The sequence below is a fragment of the Biomphalaria glabrata genome, chromosome 12 (assembly GCF_947242115.1).
Source record: "Biomphalaria glabrata chromosome 12, xgBioGlab47.1, whole genome shotgun sequence".
In the NCBI taxonomy this organism is placed as follows: Eukaryota; Metazoa; Mollusca; class Gastropoda; family Planorbidae; genus Biomphalaria; species Biomphalaria glabrata.
This window is the reverse complement of record NC_074722.1, coordinates 10400661-10415993: the sequence shown is the minus strand read 5'-3', so window position 1 is coordinate 10415993 and position 15333 is coordinate 10400661. Positions and strand designations below refer to the sequence as shown.

At 31.9% G+C, this 15333-nt stretch overlaps 1 protein-coding gene across 2 annotated transcripts; it reads right to left on the bottom strand.

The window, feature by feature from the left end:
• Positions 1-4128: 4128 nt before the first annotated feature.
• On the bottom strand, positions 4129-14561 carry LOC106070260 (proline-rich protein 11-like). Of its 2 annotated transcripts, none has more exons than XM_056007224.1 (7): positions 14506-14561; positions 11906-11978; positions 9908-10003; positions 9650-9780; positions 8711-8975; positions 7459-7578; positions 4129-5823 (listed from the first exon to the last, which is right to left on the bottom strand). In XM_056007224.1, exons 2-7 carry the CDS (start codon positions 11945-11947, stop codon positions 5557-5559), a joined length of 921 nt encoding a protein of 306 aa, XP_055863199.1. In that variant the 5' UTR covers positions 11948-11978; positions 14506-14561; the 3' UTR covers positions 4129-5556. The 2 variants fall into 2 exon arrangements, with proteins under 2 accessions (XP_055863199.1, XP_055863198.1); XM_056007223.1 differs by lacking the exon at positions 14506-14561 and adding an exon at positions 12492-12514.
• Between the last annotated feature and the right edge of the window lie 772 nt (positions 14562-15333).

Below are 15333 nucleotides of genomic sequence, written 5' to 3'. Positions count from 1 at the left end.
ATAAAGAAAAGTTTCTATTTTGTTTCATCTGTCCGTCCGTCCTTCCAACCTGAACATCTAAACTTACAAAACACTATTGTTATGCCATACTCATAGTTAAACGTTCTTATTTTAAAAAAAAAACATCAATAACATAATGTAGGTTTTTTTTTGGCAATTTATCGAAAATAAAACAAAACAATTAATTAATCAGGAAAAACTATGTTTTAATAATAGGGCCTACGAGATGCTACAAACAGGTGAATGGCCAAAACATTTGAAGAATTGACTCATTGAAATATCTAGGGTCAAAACATAACATGATCAAACTGTGGAAAATCTGGATGAGTAAAATCAGCTTCCCAATAAAAATTAAAACTGTATTAAATTCTTCGCTATAGTGGCCCGGGCTCTGTACTCTTACATGGCTGTGAAAGAGGCTGAAAGAAGAATCCAAGAGTAAATGCTAAAGAAATATGCTAGAAAACGAATACAGATGAGTTTGTATTTATATAAGTCAACACTCTGGCTGGCTAAAAGAACAAACTCCTCAATACTGTTAAGATACGAAAGCTGAGCTGGTTTGGTCATATCGTGAGACATGACTCACCACCAGAAGTCATTCTTCAAGGTACAGTGTGGACATTGGCGTCCTCAGGATTTTTTGCAGGGGGGTGCAAGTTGCCTCCTATGGCTCAAAGTCGTAGCTTCAACATTTTGTTATTACAGAGAATAATAAAGAAAAGAACTTTTGCCCCCTCGCCCCCCAACACATACATATGCGATTTCAAGTTCACAGTAAATATTTTTTTCATGAAATTAAAATAAAAAAAAACTAACATGTGAACAAACTGTATTTACTGTACACGTTGGTATAAGTTTATCCGTGCATCCCGACAGTAGATGAAACAAAAAAAATGCAAACGCTGCCAAAACTGTCAATAACTTTATTAATAAATTGCGTCTAGTCGCGATGGACAAGCCGACGATGAACGCTTATCTGGCAGTTCTGGTATTCTTCGAAATCTGTACTTTGCAGCTCTTACATTGTTTTAGAATGTAGACAAAAAAGGTTGAACTGAGCATTATTTTTGCTTGAAAAGCAAAACGTTATTGAAGAAACTAACGAACCAAGATACGGAATGTAAAGCCGTTTTCTTTAATATCCCAGAATCCAAACATGTGTTTTTGCTCGGTGTATCTGCCGACTCCAAATTCTCGACAGCACCTTAACTCATTACCAAGTTTGTCTGCCAGCAGTCTTGCCTTACTTTGGATGCCATCCCTGAAGTGTTCCTCAGCATGGTCAAGTTGGTTTTTGATTATGTCATTAATGAGACTGCGGATGTGTTGTTGAGTGACCACTTATGCTAAGATGGAAAGACTGAAACATTGCTGAAACTGATTCAAGAATGGATGAATAATTGACGAGAATTAAAAGACAAATCAGAAACACACGAGAAGCAAGCATTGATTACAGATATGAAGTTTGTCTGGTTTCACTTACAACCGTTACTTTGATATGCGCCAAACAGTCAAAGATCTTCTCAAAGTTGTGACTTAAAGCGCGAATGAATTCGTATTTCTCAGTCCATCGTGTCTCACACAAAAAGAGGTAAACTTAAAAAATTAGCAACAACGCTTGGGACTGTTACGGAAGAAATAGATAATCTTCTTGATGACATCTTCTTTTTTGAAGTAGCCTAATGTCTGTATTAGATAAGATAAGACACCATCAGCATTACGTATATCTGAAACATCATTCAGGTCAATGATAACAAGTTCAAGTCTGTGGGACGCGCAAAGGACAAAGTCTGCTTTTGGATATTTTTTCACGAATCCGTACCTAAACACAGTTCTGAATGCTACCCACCACAGGGCAACCATCGTAGCCTTGGACGAGTAGTTTGTTCATGCCTAGACTACATAATGTATTTGCTGACAATGACGTTAGACTCGGGCAATGCGTCTCTCTAGACAACAGGGACAAAACCAATGAATTCTTCTCGAATACAATCGCCATCAACAAATCCAACGCTCAAACACATCTATTCAGTGCCAGAGATATCTGCATTTTCACTACCGAAATACCAAGACAACGCAGTTAATTCATGCTGCTGCCAGTGCTCCGTCGATACAAATCAACGTTTTGACTCAGATAGCATGGGGAGAACTTTTTTTTATATATCTTCTATCGTTAACTGGTGGACGTGTTTAACCTGCTATTTTATTGAGCGCTAACGATGACCGCAGCGTAAATGCATGTAGCCTACCAAGATAACTGCACTCTACAATCTTTTTCAAAGAAACTTTCACATAGGCCTATATCAAATCGAAAGACAGCTAGCAAGGATTTTTCCTCCAAGACAAAAACAAAACTTTTATCATATTCTAGGTCTTTACTAAATATAATGACAACTGTAATTATGTGCAAATGAAAACAAATCGTTACGACAAACCTTCTGTAGAATATTGAATTGCAAGCCTATAATAAAGCCCACATTGTCGGATATGAGCTACAAATTAGCCTATTCTAGTTTATTACAGTAATAGCTTATCCTTTTTAACTTTATTTCAGTGGGAGCACTACACGTTAAGTTGCTTCCTAGCAGAAGTTAATTGATTTGAAGGTGTAAAAAAACGGGCTAAAATTTGGTGACTCAGATTTCAGAGGGGTGCGTGTACTTGGTCAGCCATCACTTCCTGATAGACCTAGGCTAGTCTACTACAACTGTAGGCCTACTTCAGTCACCACTTCTTCAGTAGCTACTTAGATTTTAATTGATCCGATGGTGAAAAAAAATGGCTAGAATTTGGCTGCTCATAATCCAGGGGGGGGGGGGTGCAAGTGCACCACCTTGCACCCCGCCCCCTGCGGTCGTCCACGAGTACGGAGGAACCACGAAAAAAGGGTCGTCCAAAGAAAAGTTGGCTGGATAACAAAAGAATAGACTGGACTCTCTTTATATATACTGTTAAGAACAGCTGCTGACCGGGAAAAGTGTGTGTGTGTGTGTGGGGGGGGTTGTTTGGTTACGCGAACAGTCACAGTACCCCTATGACGAAAGTCAGATGATGATGTTTTAAAAATGTAGGTCTTGTTTTTCTTTTTTGTGTTAAGCGGTGGTCTATCTGAGCTAAAGCGGTGTGAGTTCCCTCATCTGTGTAATGAAAATGTCCTTAGGTTTTGAGGGAATAATGCAGCACAACTAGATATCCAAAAAAAAAAAAAGCGCATGATACATAAGGAACAATCAGTTTCACTATTGTATATGCCACCATGCAATCTATTCTACCACTTGACCCAACGAAGATGTAACACTTAACTTTCTTTTCACAAAATGAAACATGCAAAATATAAAATCACTGCCACATATCTCAATATTACATATAAAACACAATTAATTAATTACCGCTAATTGACTAATTGGTAAATTTTTTAAATTGATTCATGTATTGTCATCGGCTATGTATAATTATGCAAAATCTCAACTTGATCCGAGAATGGGAAGTTATGTAATAAGGTAAATAGCTTCACATATACAGCAACATCTCTCAGTAAGTAGCATTTATTTCCTTTTTTTCAATACCAAACAATAAATTAACAAGTAAAATTTTAATTGTGTAAAGTTTTAACTTGATCCGAGAACAGATGTGGGAGAAATAAGGTATACAAAAATTGTAGGAGTGAGTTGATTCAAGCTTTGTAAAAAAAGTTGTTAAGAAAACTAATATGTGTAAATGGTAGGTAGTAAAACCAACACACTTTTCTGTAGAGCTAAAAATAGACCATAAAGCCAATGGGAGATACAAATATGACTTGGTAATACAAGATATTTCAACATGTATTCTCTAATGGAGAGTATAAAAAGAGGATAGAAAGAATTCAGGGTCAGGTCTTAATTGTGCTTTCTTTCAACAAATTCACAGTGCATTTACTATTTTAATAATTAATATTGTCTTTATACCTAAAGCATTCTTTATTATTATACGATTCCAGTTTTTAAGAATAAATTATTGAATTTTCTGAAGTGGATATAATAGTATTTAACAGATCCTCAGCTGCACTTGATCTTTGTGTTGATAGATTCACACCCAGAATTACTGATATCATCATACAAAATAAAAAGCAGACACAATAACAAACTCTGACAAGGAATAAAAACAAAAGTCATACTTTTATTTCTTTAACTTGAAGATTCATTATTTAAATGAAAGTTGAGAGTAAATGAAAGACAAGCCATGATCATGATGTATATAAATAATAATTTAGCTTCAGAAACTCAGCATACACACACACTCACAGTAAAATGCTTACTCTACAAAACCCAGCTAGAACAAGTCGAAATGCCTTTTTGCTATCGCTGTTTTTTGTTTAATTTTTTTTTTTTAAATCTATAGTATATAAAAGTAATATGATTTCCCTCTGTCATGAAATTAATGTTAATTAATTGCAATGCAAAAAGTTTGAAAAAGTCTCATTGAACAAAGGAATATAAATAAAAGAGATGTCTTTGAAAGTTTTATAAGTCAAAATGCAGAAACATTGTATCAGCAAAACAGGCCTCTTGTGTACATCATCTTAAGCTCAAGAAAACATACTATTTTGAAATGCTTGATTCTGAACCACTGATCATTTCATCCTTGATAAAAATGTTGTTTGATTCATAATTGTACTAATAAAGACAAAGATTGAAATGTGAAAAATGAATTTTTAAAATTATGAATATCTTTAGAGAGTGAAATTTTAAAAAATTGTTAATTTATTTACAAAGTATATTCTAAATATGATGACCAAATAAATTGTCAAAAAAGTCTGATCATCTAATAATTTGTACAACTTATTTAAAATTTAAAAAGAAAAAGCTTAAAAAAAAGGAATATAATTTTTGAATGTTAAAATGTAGGTCTTAAAACATTTGATTGCTAAATCTCTTCATTTTTTTTTTCATTTAACATTTGTATAGATCTACATTAAAAAAAAAAAAGTTTAAAAATAATTAACCTTGTAAAAACATTTTCCCAGATAACCTAAGAATTTTTTTTAAAGATAAATCACTGTCATTGGTATCAATGCCTAACATTCAAATGATACAAAACATTAATATGATATTTAGATTACTTAAAAATAAAATATTACAAACTTAAAAAAAAAAAAAAAGAACATCTGGCCTGACAAAACAAGAATCACTGTTACATGACAAGATCTAAAATATATTTAAAAACTTAACCTTTTGGTAGAGAATCAGACAGAAAAGATGCAGACATAAAAATAAGATACAATGGGATGGAGTAAATTAAAATTTAAGTATTTAATAGCTATCAATAATGTAAGGTTGTATGAATGTTTTTTTATGAAATGAAGCAATATTATATTCTTGGATATTAAAATTAAGCATTAAGCTTGACATCATATTTTATCTATTAGTTTTCCTAATTTATAATAGTATTGCCTAATTAAACAATTCTTTTTGAGAACAGTACATTAAGTTATTTGAAAGGTAACAAGTCTGTAAATAACATATTTCTCATAACAAAATATGCATCTAGAAACATAATTAAAAAATAAATCAATCTTCAGTCCATTGCAGTTCTTTGCTTAGGAGTTCCACCATCGCCAGGGTGTCTTGACCTTTTAGTTGGCAAAGGTGTCCCTCCTGGACTTCTGTTCAGTCGAGTTCGCTTCAAAAACTGTTGAACATTAATAGCTTCAGCATGTCCACAGTCAGTGTTTTCTTTAGTACTAGAGCGTCGTCTGTGAGGAGAACGGCTAGTATTCTGAGAAGCTTTGCGAAGGCTTATTTTTTGGAGTGTTTCTTTGGTAATTAAAGGCTGACCAAATACCTATGAAAATAGAAAGAATGTAGCATCATTTAAAAATCATAAATTCAAAATTTCATAAATATTTTTTAGAGCACCGGTGGATTGTTTAAAACTTTGAAAGGATGGAGTTTTAAAAAATTAATCAGAGAGCCATACTGCACACAACAAAACCATTCTAATATGTCAGTAAAAGTCCACAGAAGAGATAAAACAGAAGTTATCTGTTTGGTGACTTCTGGGTAACATTGGTCATATGTGGTCAGCACAAGAATTAACTCTTATTTTCACCAACAGTTGTCGAGTAATATGTGATTAGGGTGAAAGAAGGAAAGGGTTTCAGGATCACAATAACCTTATAACTTTTGGTTCTATTTCCTGACCCTATTTTAGTCACACATTTTTATCTCTCTTGCAATAGACATTATACATTATCTACAATCAATCACTTGTAAATAAAAATTAACTATTTGCTTTTGAAGCCCAATTTGTCATGATTAGCTGTACATACATGTACTTATTTCAATTATACACCAATCAGACCTAACTATCTTTTAATTCTGTTTCTTTTAAATATTATCAACATGGAGAAACAAAATTTGTCTCCTGGATTATCTCCTATGTTTCCTGGCATTTAGCATAGACTAGGGTTTTCTCACGATTTTTATATAATCTCCACATTTTAAGGAAGTTTCTGGTCCTGCATGTTGCTCCTATGCTTTAGTAAAAGAACATTTAAGTCCTGCTGGTACTGGATTATCCATGGGATAAGATGGGGTTGGCCAATGCTCTCCAAAATGAAATTGTCTGCAGTAAGAAAGTTAAAGTGGACAGTGCACTAGGCATGCCCTGTGGAATAATCACATCATGGACCCAAACCCCTTCACACTATCACATTCACCAGTTCCAAAATCTTTCAAGATGGGATTACCTCCCATAAAATAGAGCAGTAGTAAGACATAACCTCTACTAAACCTCTACAGACAATAAAATAAGAAGGAAAATCCCACATATATAGGTGTAAAACTAAATCAGAGACTAGTTAAAACATTTTATGACAGATTTAAAAGAAAATTCCTCACAAAGACTAAACATAATAAAACACCTAGCCCAGCATAACCAACACTCTGTAAAGGAGAGTGAAAAAGGCAAAAACTATTTTTCCTTGGCACAGACTGCAAAGAGCCTACAGGTCAGCAGCAAAAAGAATTATCTTCAATGTTTTGATAATTTATTTTTGTTCTAATTTACCAGTAGACTCCTCCAAATATTGATGTTTTATTAAAATAAATTAGAGCCATGCTTCAATATTATAATTTTCAGAAAAACATGTTGAGCAGTTGATTCAGGTGACATTACCTGCCAATAGCCCAGCCTCTTTCTTCTGACATTATGTGAGATTTCAACCTTGCTTTTACATCATTAAAATAATGTAACCATCTCTGAATATTTCTGTGTTTAACTGATAAAAGAAAAAAGCTGTGCCAGGGTTATTACAACGCATTCTGCAATCCCTAATAAACCACCTTCCAGCAACCTCCGAGCCTTGGTTCAGCAAGCAGGCATTTTATCATACAACCACTGTAACAAACTACTGGCAAAGTAAATTGACAATCAAGGTTTAGGTGTGAAAAAAAAAAACCCAATTAAAAAACAAACCTTTGGAGAGTTCTCTTCAACACTTGGTTGTGATTTCAATATGCGTTCCTCTGGTTTTTTCAACCTCACTTTCTTTAGAGCTTCTTCTGTAATTTCAGGTATGACAGACACAATACCTGACTGAAATCAATTTCAGATAATCAAAGATTTATTTTTTTTTGTCTTTTTACTTCCAAATTTAAAAAATTGACGAGATGAAGTTGTAAAGGACTTGCTATACGTACAAGTATTATACAATACACTCAACGAGGGAGTATAAAATTAGTATTTATTTACAGCCAACAGTAAGTTACACATATAATATTGAATACATAATCATCAATGACTAAAAATACTAAATGTGCCCAAATTAAATACTACAGGGCGCTTAGACTAGATTCAATTAACATAGGCCGTCAATGCCACACATATATGTTACCCCCGAATAGTCCGTTCACACACATAGCAAGAATAATAATATAACATCTCCTTACCCTAGGCATAAAACTGATAAACAATCACAAGCACCCTACTCAGACCAGGTCAGCTTTCCAACTGCTAGACTGACCACTAGAAAACCTTATTGTCTCCCTTGAAAATCCTGTGCTAAGGCAGTTCACCCTCACAACTAATATAATAAACAAATACACACACAATCTCACAACTTACACACCCCTGCTCTTGACAGAAGTTATTTTTTAAAATGATAAAACAAAAACTTTGTAGGAAAAAAAAAGATTAAAATTTACTTTGTTATATTCTGAATAACTTTTATGTGCTTGTGATTATTTATATTTATTAGCGTTTTTTGAAAACTCATCTTCTATTGTATAGTCCAATATATTTTGTGCACCTGGAAGAGAGAAAGGCATTTGGGAGAATGTTTCTGTTGATGCCTTTATACAACTAACTTTGAGCCAAATCTCAAATTAAAATTGCTAGTCAACTTTGGGCTATGCTAGGTACCATAATGTTTATGTAACTAAACGGCACAGCCCAGTTTCAGATTGGTAAATATGAAAGACATATTTCTAATCATTTTTTTTTATCTAGTCACAAATTTAAATTTAACATTTTACGAAAGACTATATCTATTAGTTTCCAGTATAATGTTTCTTAGGTACTCTTAAACATGTTGAAAAAAATTTTTTTTAATTATCATGTTGTTAAAAATGTGATAAGATTATACAAATTATCATTGTAGGATCCTTATCTTCTTTAATAACAGCAATGTATCTGTATTCCATGAAACAAGTGAAATCATTTCACCTACCTTTCTTTTTTTCACTACTTTTCTCCTGGAGGCACTTTGCTCAACAGCTGCAATCTTTAAAGAGACAGGTAAGGGTGGTGGTGGTGGTGGAGGCGGGGGTGGAGGTGGGGGTGGGAGAAGGGTAACTGGTGGTGGAGTAGTGACTGAATCTGTTGAATGAGAATCAAAAGCTTTTGCTGGATTCAGCAGATCTGGAAGATCGCTATTGTATATTGGAGCAGTAAACACGGTCTGTGTCGTTGCATCCCTTTTCTCTATTACTAAGCTGAAACAAAATAATAATACAATTTGTCATCTCTTTCTATCGTCGTTATTACAGAGAAATAAATTATTGTAGACAATTAAACATAAGAATTTAACAGAGATATCTTTGAGAGAGTAGACATTAAAATCCATCATTTTATTACGTCAAGTCCTCTTAAATACTTTTCACAAAACATCCACAACGTAATATAAACATATTAGCACAGTTCACTCTTGTATATAATAATTTGAATATAATGCAGCCTTTCTCAAACCCTGGGAAAATGTCCTCACCAAAGAGGCTTCAGGCCGTTTAATTGACCTTTCATGGAGCTTATAAAATGTTTTATTTTCATAGTAGTTATAAATCAGGTTTGAATATTAATTCTCAAGACAAGATTCCAAGTTTTAATCGTAAGAACTTTAAGGAAGGAAGCAATATGTCACTGTTTGATGTTGTTTTGTGAAAACTACTAGTCAGGGTGTGACATAATGAGAACTGTAATGTCTACTCTTACTAAAGATGAATAACTCTAGTTCTTTATTCTTGTGTTAATAGTCTTTATTAATTTATTTATCTGTAGTAACAGAACAGGGTGGGGCACAACTAATGATCTGTAGACAGTTTTTCTCTATTTGTCTCTCTCTTTTACCAATACTAGGAATTGTTTTGAAATGACAAACTGACAAAAATACCTTTCTATGTTGCCAGACGGCTTTAAATCAATATTGGTTCCATTTAATTCAACACAACGGAAGCTGGGCTCATGACACTGAATACAAACATGCCGATCCAAACTTAAGGTTAACTCCCCTTTCAAAGCTTCCTGAAAGTTTTGACAAAACAATATCATTATATCACTTACTTTTATAATAATTTCAATCAGCATGCATTAAAATGCCAAAGTTCTGATATTTTATATTTCTTCTGAACATGAAACAGAAATTAAATACCTGTTCAGTATTTGTGACTTCTTTTTTTCCATTTATTTTGTCTGCGATTTCTATTTGTTTGTTGCCAATTACAAGATCTTGGACAGCGGAAAAACTCTGCAATAAATAATGGAAGTGCCTGTTAAAAAGCTAAAAACACAAAAAAAAAAATAAAGAAAATATTAAAACTTAATTTGATTGTTATATGATTGAGTAGAGAGTTGTACTATCCAAATATAAGCTGTCACCTGATCAAAGCCTTAGGGGGTTGAAGATCAATAAAAAAAAAATGTCACTCGGAAAACAAAATTTAAACAATTGCAGATTACACAACTCCTAGGAGAAAGGGAGCAGGAATGTGGCATTAGTACAAACCAACTGTTTAGTCATCCACACAGCAGCCTTTGCAATAAAAGCCTATGTAACAAAAAAAAAAGTCTCAAAATAACTGTGCTATCAGCATCAAGGGCAAAATTGGATCTGGTGCATCAAGAAATCATAATTTTTTGCTTCAGGCTGCAAAAGTAGGCAATAGCCAGAATGTAAGCCACACCAAAAAGACGTTAAAATATGGCTGAGTAGTAAAGCAGTTGGCTTCCAAACCGAGGGTCATGGGTTCAATCTTGGTGAAGAATGGGATTTTTAATTTCTGGAAAGGATGCCCCTGAGTACACCCAACTTCAATGAGTACCTGACATGTTTATACCCAACTTCAATGAGTACCTGACATTTGTTGAGGAAAGTAATGGTTGTTGTGCTAGTCACATGACACCTTTATTATTCATCAATACCTGGGTCAGGAAGATTCTTACAATCCACCAGCCAGACAAGATCGCTAATAAGGAACTATGTCATAGAACAAAACAGCAGCACATTAAAGAAGATATCCATCAGAGATGCTGGCAAATTGATAGGCCACACACTTCATAATCCTACATTTAACATCACAAGACAAGCCTTCACCTGGAACCTCCCCAAAGAAAGAAGACAGCCAACAAATACATGATGCCAATATTTGGAAGCAGATTCCAAGCAAATGGGCAAGATGTGGGAACAGTTGTAGTGACTTTCCCGGACAGGATCACACGCCGAAATGATCTACACATGATAGCATCAAGATAATAGTAATGTCGTGATTATTGTACTTTTATTGCTGACCTATACTCTTAAATCTGTGGTATATTTACCGACAACAAACTAGATACAAACAAAAATACATTTGAAATATGATTTTGGACTATTAAATTCAGAAATGCTATTTATTTCTTATCAATGCCAACTAGCTAAATGCAAGTTAATTCTTAATTGATAATAAATAGTTTAAAAAAAATTATATTTTGATTACTGAAATGTATACTGTCTCTAAAGGTACATTAAGAAATATAACAAACTTCAAAATTTACTTATAAATTTAACTATTGTCTAATCAAAGTAAATTTTGAAAAATTAGGTCTGAGTGAATAGAGTGAAGAAAGCAGTTTGTCTTCACTGAGGTTGGTGAAAAGCAAAGTTACATACCCAAAAGCCTAAGCATAAAGAGTATAGTGATTATTGCAAAATACCAACAAATAGGGAGTCTCAACAAATATCACTACTGTGATGCTTGTAAAATGGAAAACATGTTCTCCTCCCTTATGATGAATGTGTTGCCACTTAATATTCAATCATCATTTCTAAAACTGCATTGCAAAGAAATAATGGGAAATGTCCATTCTTTTTTTGTCACTTATATTCATAAAACAATTTTTACTAAGACATAATTTCAAATGAAATATAAAAATGATACAAAAGAGAGAAAATCAATTCTTTAAAACCATTCTTTTTTAAACCATCTCATTGAGTGAGATCAAAGCAAAATATTTTTTTTTAAATGTTGTGAATAACCCTAGGACCTCTGTTACTTTTACTGATAAACAACTGTTTCATTTTATAAAATAAAATTCAATATATATATCATTGGTGTGTAAAATAAGAAAAAAAAAAAAAAAATTAAATGTTGACTCAAGTAGGCCTGCTTACCCTGCTGACAGCAACTGTGCACCACTCTTTGATTTTAAACATCTCACATTAATTTTAATTTCTTTTCAACAACCTAAAAGTATAAAGGTATAGGTTTTATAGTACAGTAACACAACAGTGACATGTCATTGTTTTTTTTATTCTAATCTAATGATTTGTAATACCCCAGACATTATAATAATAATAATAATCTTTATTACTCGTGAGGAAATTTGTTTCACAATTGTGCATTAAAAAATTTTTAAACAATATTTGATAAGAGCAAACATTAGTCATTAGTACAATAGCACACAAGATATACATTTATACCCCAATTTCTTTTTAACATAAGATGCAAAATTTACAAGAGATAGCTATATATTGTTTAACGAATTGTCAAAGGAACAAAACAGTTTTTGTGTCTATTTGTTTTTGTGATCAGTATCTTTTATCTTCTTGGTGATGGTAAAATGTTAAAATATTAGTAAAAATTGCTATATTTATAAGAATTATGACAGTTATAATATTAATTACTAAACAATATTAATCTTATAATTTCTATAGAAGGATATTTTAGACAAAAAAATATGTCGAAAAATATAAAAACCATTGTGAAGAGCATGGCATCTTCTGTGAAATGAAACACTGATGTGAGTTATGGTAATATAATATGATTGCAACATCCATTAACCAAGCTCACTAACATACAGACATTAGTTTAGGAAATATATACAAAAGGGCCAGTCAGAACTTGCTTGACCTCATTTTGATAACATCCTGGTCCCAGATTAAAATTTTAAAAAGTAAATTTTTAAAACATTAAAATATTTATATCTCCCCTTTTACTCTGTCAAATAAGGATAAATTTAATGAGTTTAGAAATCTTAGTATTGTAATAAGTATGTGAGATGTTGCTTTGTTTACCCTAAAAATCTGAGTTCTATGTAAAAAAATCATTAGCTAATGCCCATAGTATGAGCCATACTAATCTAGATCTCGAATTATCACTAGATGTAGTATATATATACTATAATACTAATACTATATTATATATCCTATGCTGCGGCTATGGACTAATCTTTAAATTTAACCTTCAATTACCTCAATGCTTTCGATTTAAAAAAAAAGTATGTATATTATATGAATTTATATTTAAATCTAGTATTCTAGATAGACTCTAGAGTAGACTAGAGATTAATAAAAGAAGTTGTATCTATCTATTAATAATTATAGTTCTATGAATATAAGGCCATATTATACAATGCCATTTATATTACTATATTGGCTTATATAGACGAGAATGTCTCCAGAGATAATACAAGATCTACTGATCTAGTTCTAGAATATATCAGTGTATGGGCCATATTAATATTTTATATATGGCTAGTTATTAATAAAGATTAAAATTTAAGAATGTAAAACGTAAGTTATAAGTCTATTACTAATTCTGAATAATTTTAAAATTTAAGTTCTAGATCTATATCTAGGACAATCTAGGTTGTCTATACAGTATATTATTATATTCTTTATCTTTGAGTCTATCTGAATATTTTATTAGATTTTGTTTTTGTATTTGAAGATTATGGTTCAGTGTTTTATGTATAATTGCTACTTTACTATTGAGTCTTTTATCCTGAAGGGTGAAGGCTTTCTAAATTTAGTGATTTTACAAAAGGTGTTACTCTAATCAACTGTGAATATTTATCTGTTACGAATCACAATGCTCTATTTTGTGTCTGTTCTGTTCCAGTTTCTTTATGTTTTCTTGAGTAGAGGGGTCCTAAAAAGAGGATGCATATATTCTATTATTGGCCAAGGGCCCAAGGTTAAATAACATTGTTTTTAGTTTTTATCAAGTTTTATGTTCTTATTCTTCTTTTATTTATATTATACAAATTTTTCTTTTAATAAACGGTAAACCCTAATTGGGCCTAATGAAATGCTTTGTTAACTTTGTTAGATGTTTTGATAGTTTCATCAATATGAATATATATATGGCCGTATGGCCCATGGGGATTCCATTTTCCATGACAGTTTTTCATTTAGATTTTAGATCTACTCTAGACACTCTACTGTCTCTAGTACTAATGTAATTAATTAGATCTAGTTACTAGTAGTCTATATTATATAGTCACTATATTACAATATTAGATCTAGATACTATCCTATATTAGTATAGATTTAAGAGTCAGACCAGACTAATATCATTAAATTTTAAATATGATAATATTGAGACAATAATAATAATTAATAATAAGCAATAAGAGTAACTAGAATTAACTAGATCTATAGTATTCTATAGAATATAGATCTAGAATTAAATCTAGATCTATGCCTATGACCATGGATCATACTGGGACTGGATGGTAGTAATAATACTACTACTACTAGTACTACTTACTAGACTACTAAACTAACTACGTCTACTAGATCTAGTAATAACTAGTAACTACTAGTAAACTAGAGTATAAGTAATTTAAGTATGGAGTTAATGGAGTATTACTGTACACAGTATATCTACTATTCTATAGTACTAACTAACTAATACACTAATACAGTAATTTGAGTAATACTACTAATAGTAGTAATACTAAAAGTAATAGACAGTGTGAGTGTCTAACTTAGATAATAAGAGATCCAGTACTCCTCCTAGTCTAGATACTAAGATAAGATTCTAGGTAACAGATTCTAAATAGATCTTGATGTATTTATTTTATATTTAGTCTATGACATATGTCAAATTTGATATTTTAGAATATCTAGATATAGATCTATCATCTAGTCTAGATCTAGATTCGAAATAACCCGCTTGAAGTTTCCTTTCGCTTTTATTTTGTTGCTTTTCAGAATAATACTTTTACATTTTGTTAATCTTGTTTAACCCCAATTAAGAAGAGTTATTCAACTTACACTGATATATATTATTATATAATATAGATCTAGATCTGTATTCTATACTGACTATACTGTCTACTGTCTTCTTTGTATATAATAATTAATATAGAGTCTACTAATCTACTATAGATTTAGTCACATTTAAGTGTAGATCTATATTTACCAAAGATTGAAAGATAGCGAACGGCAATTCTCTTATCTATATATCTATCTATTAGACATTAGATCTAGATCTAGGACTAGTATCATCTAGAATATATTTTTTTTTACCATTTTGCCAATTTTGGTATTTTTTTTCTGTACTTGACTAGAGATTTTGGATTAGATTTGTTCGAATGATAAAAATAAATGATTACCGACAAAGGCGCAAACTAACTAACTACTTAACTAATCAAATCAGTAAGCCTAGGCACTAGTGACAGAGTACTAGTGACTAGGGGTAGGGCCATGCAGGGCTCAAGCTGAGAAGCTCAACTCATCAGTGAGATCAGTGTCAGTATAATAAATTATAGTATAAAACTAGATTCTAGATACTCTTGAGTCTCTAACCCTAA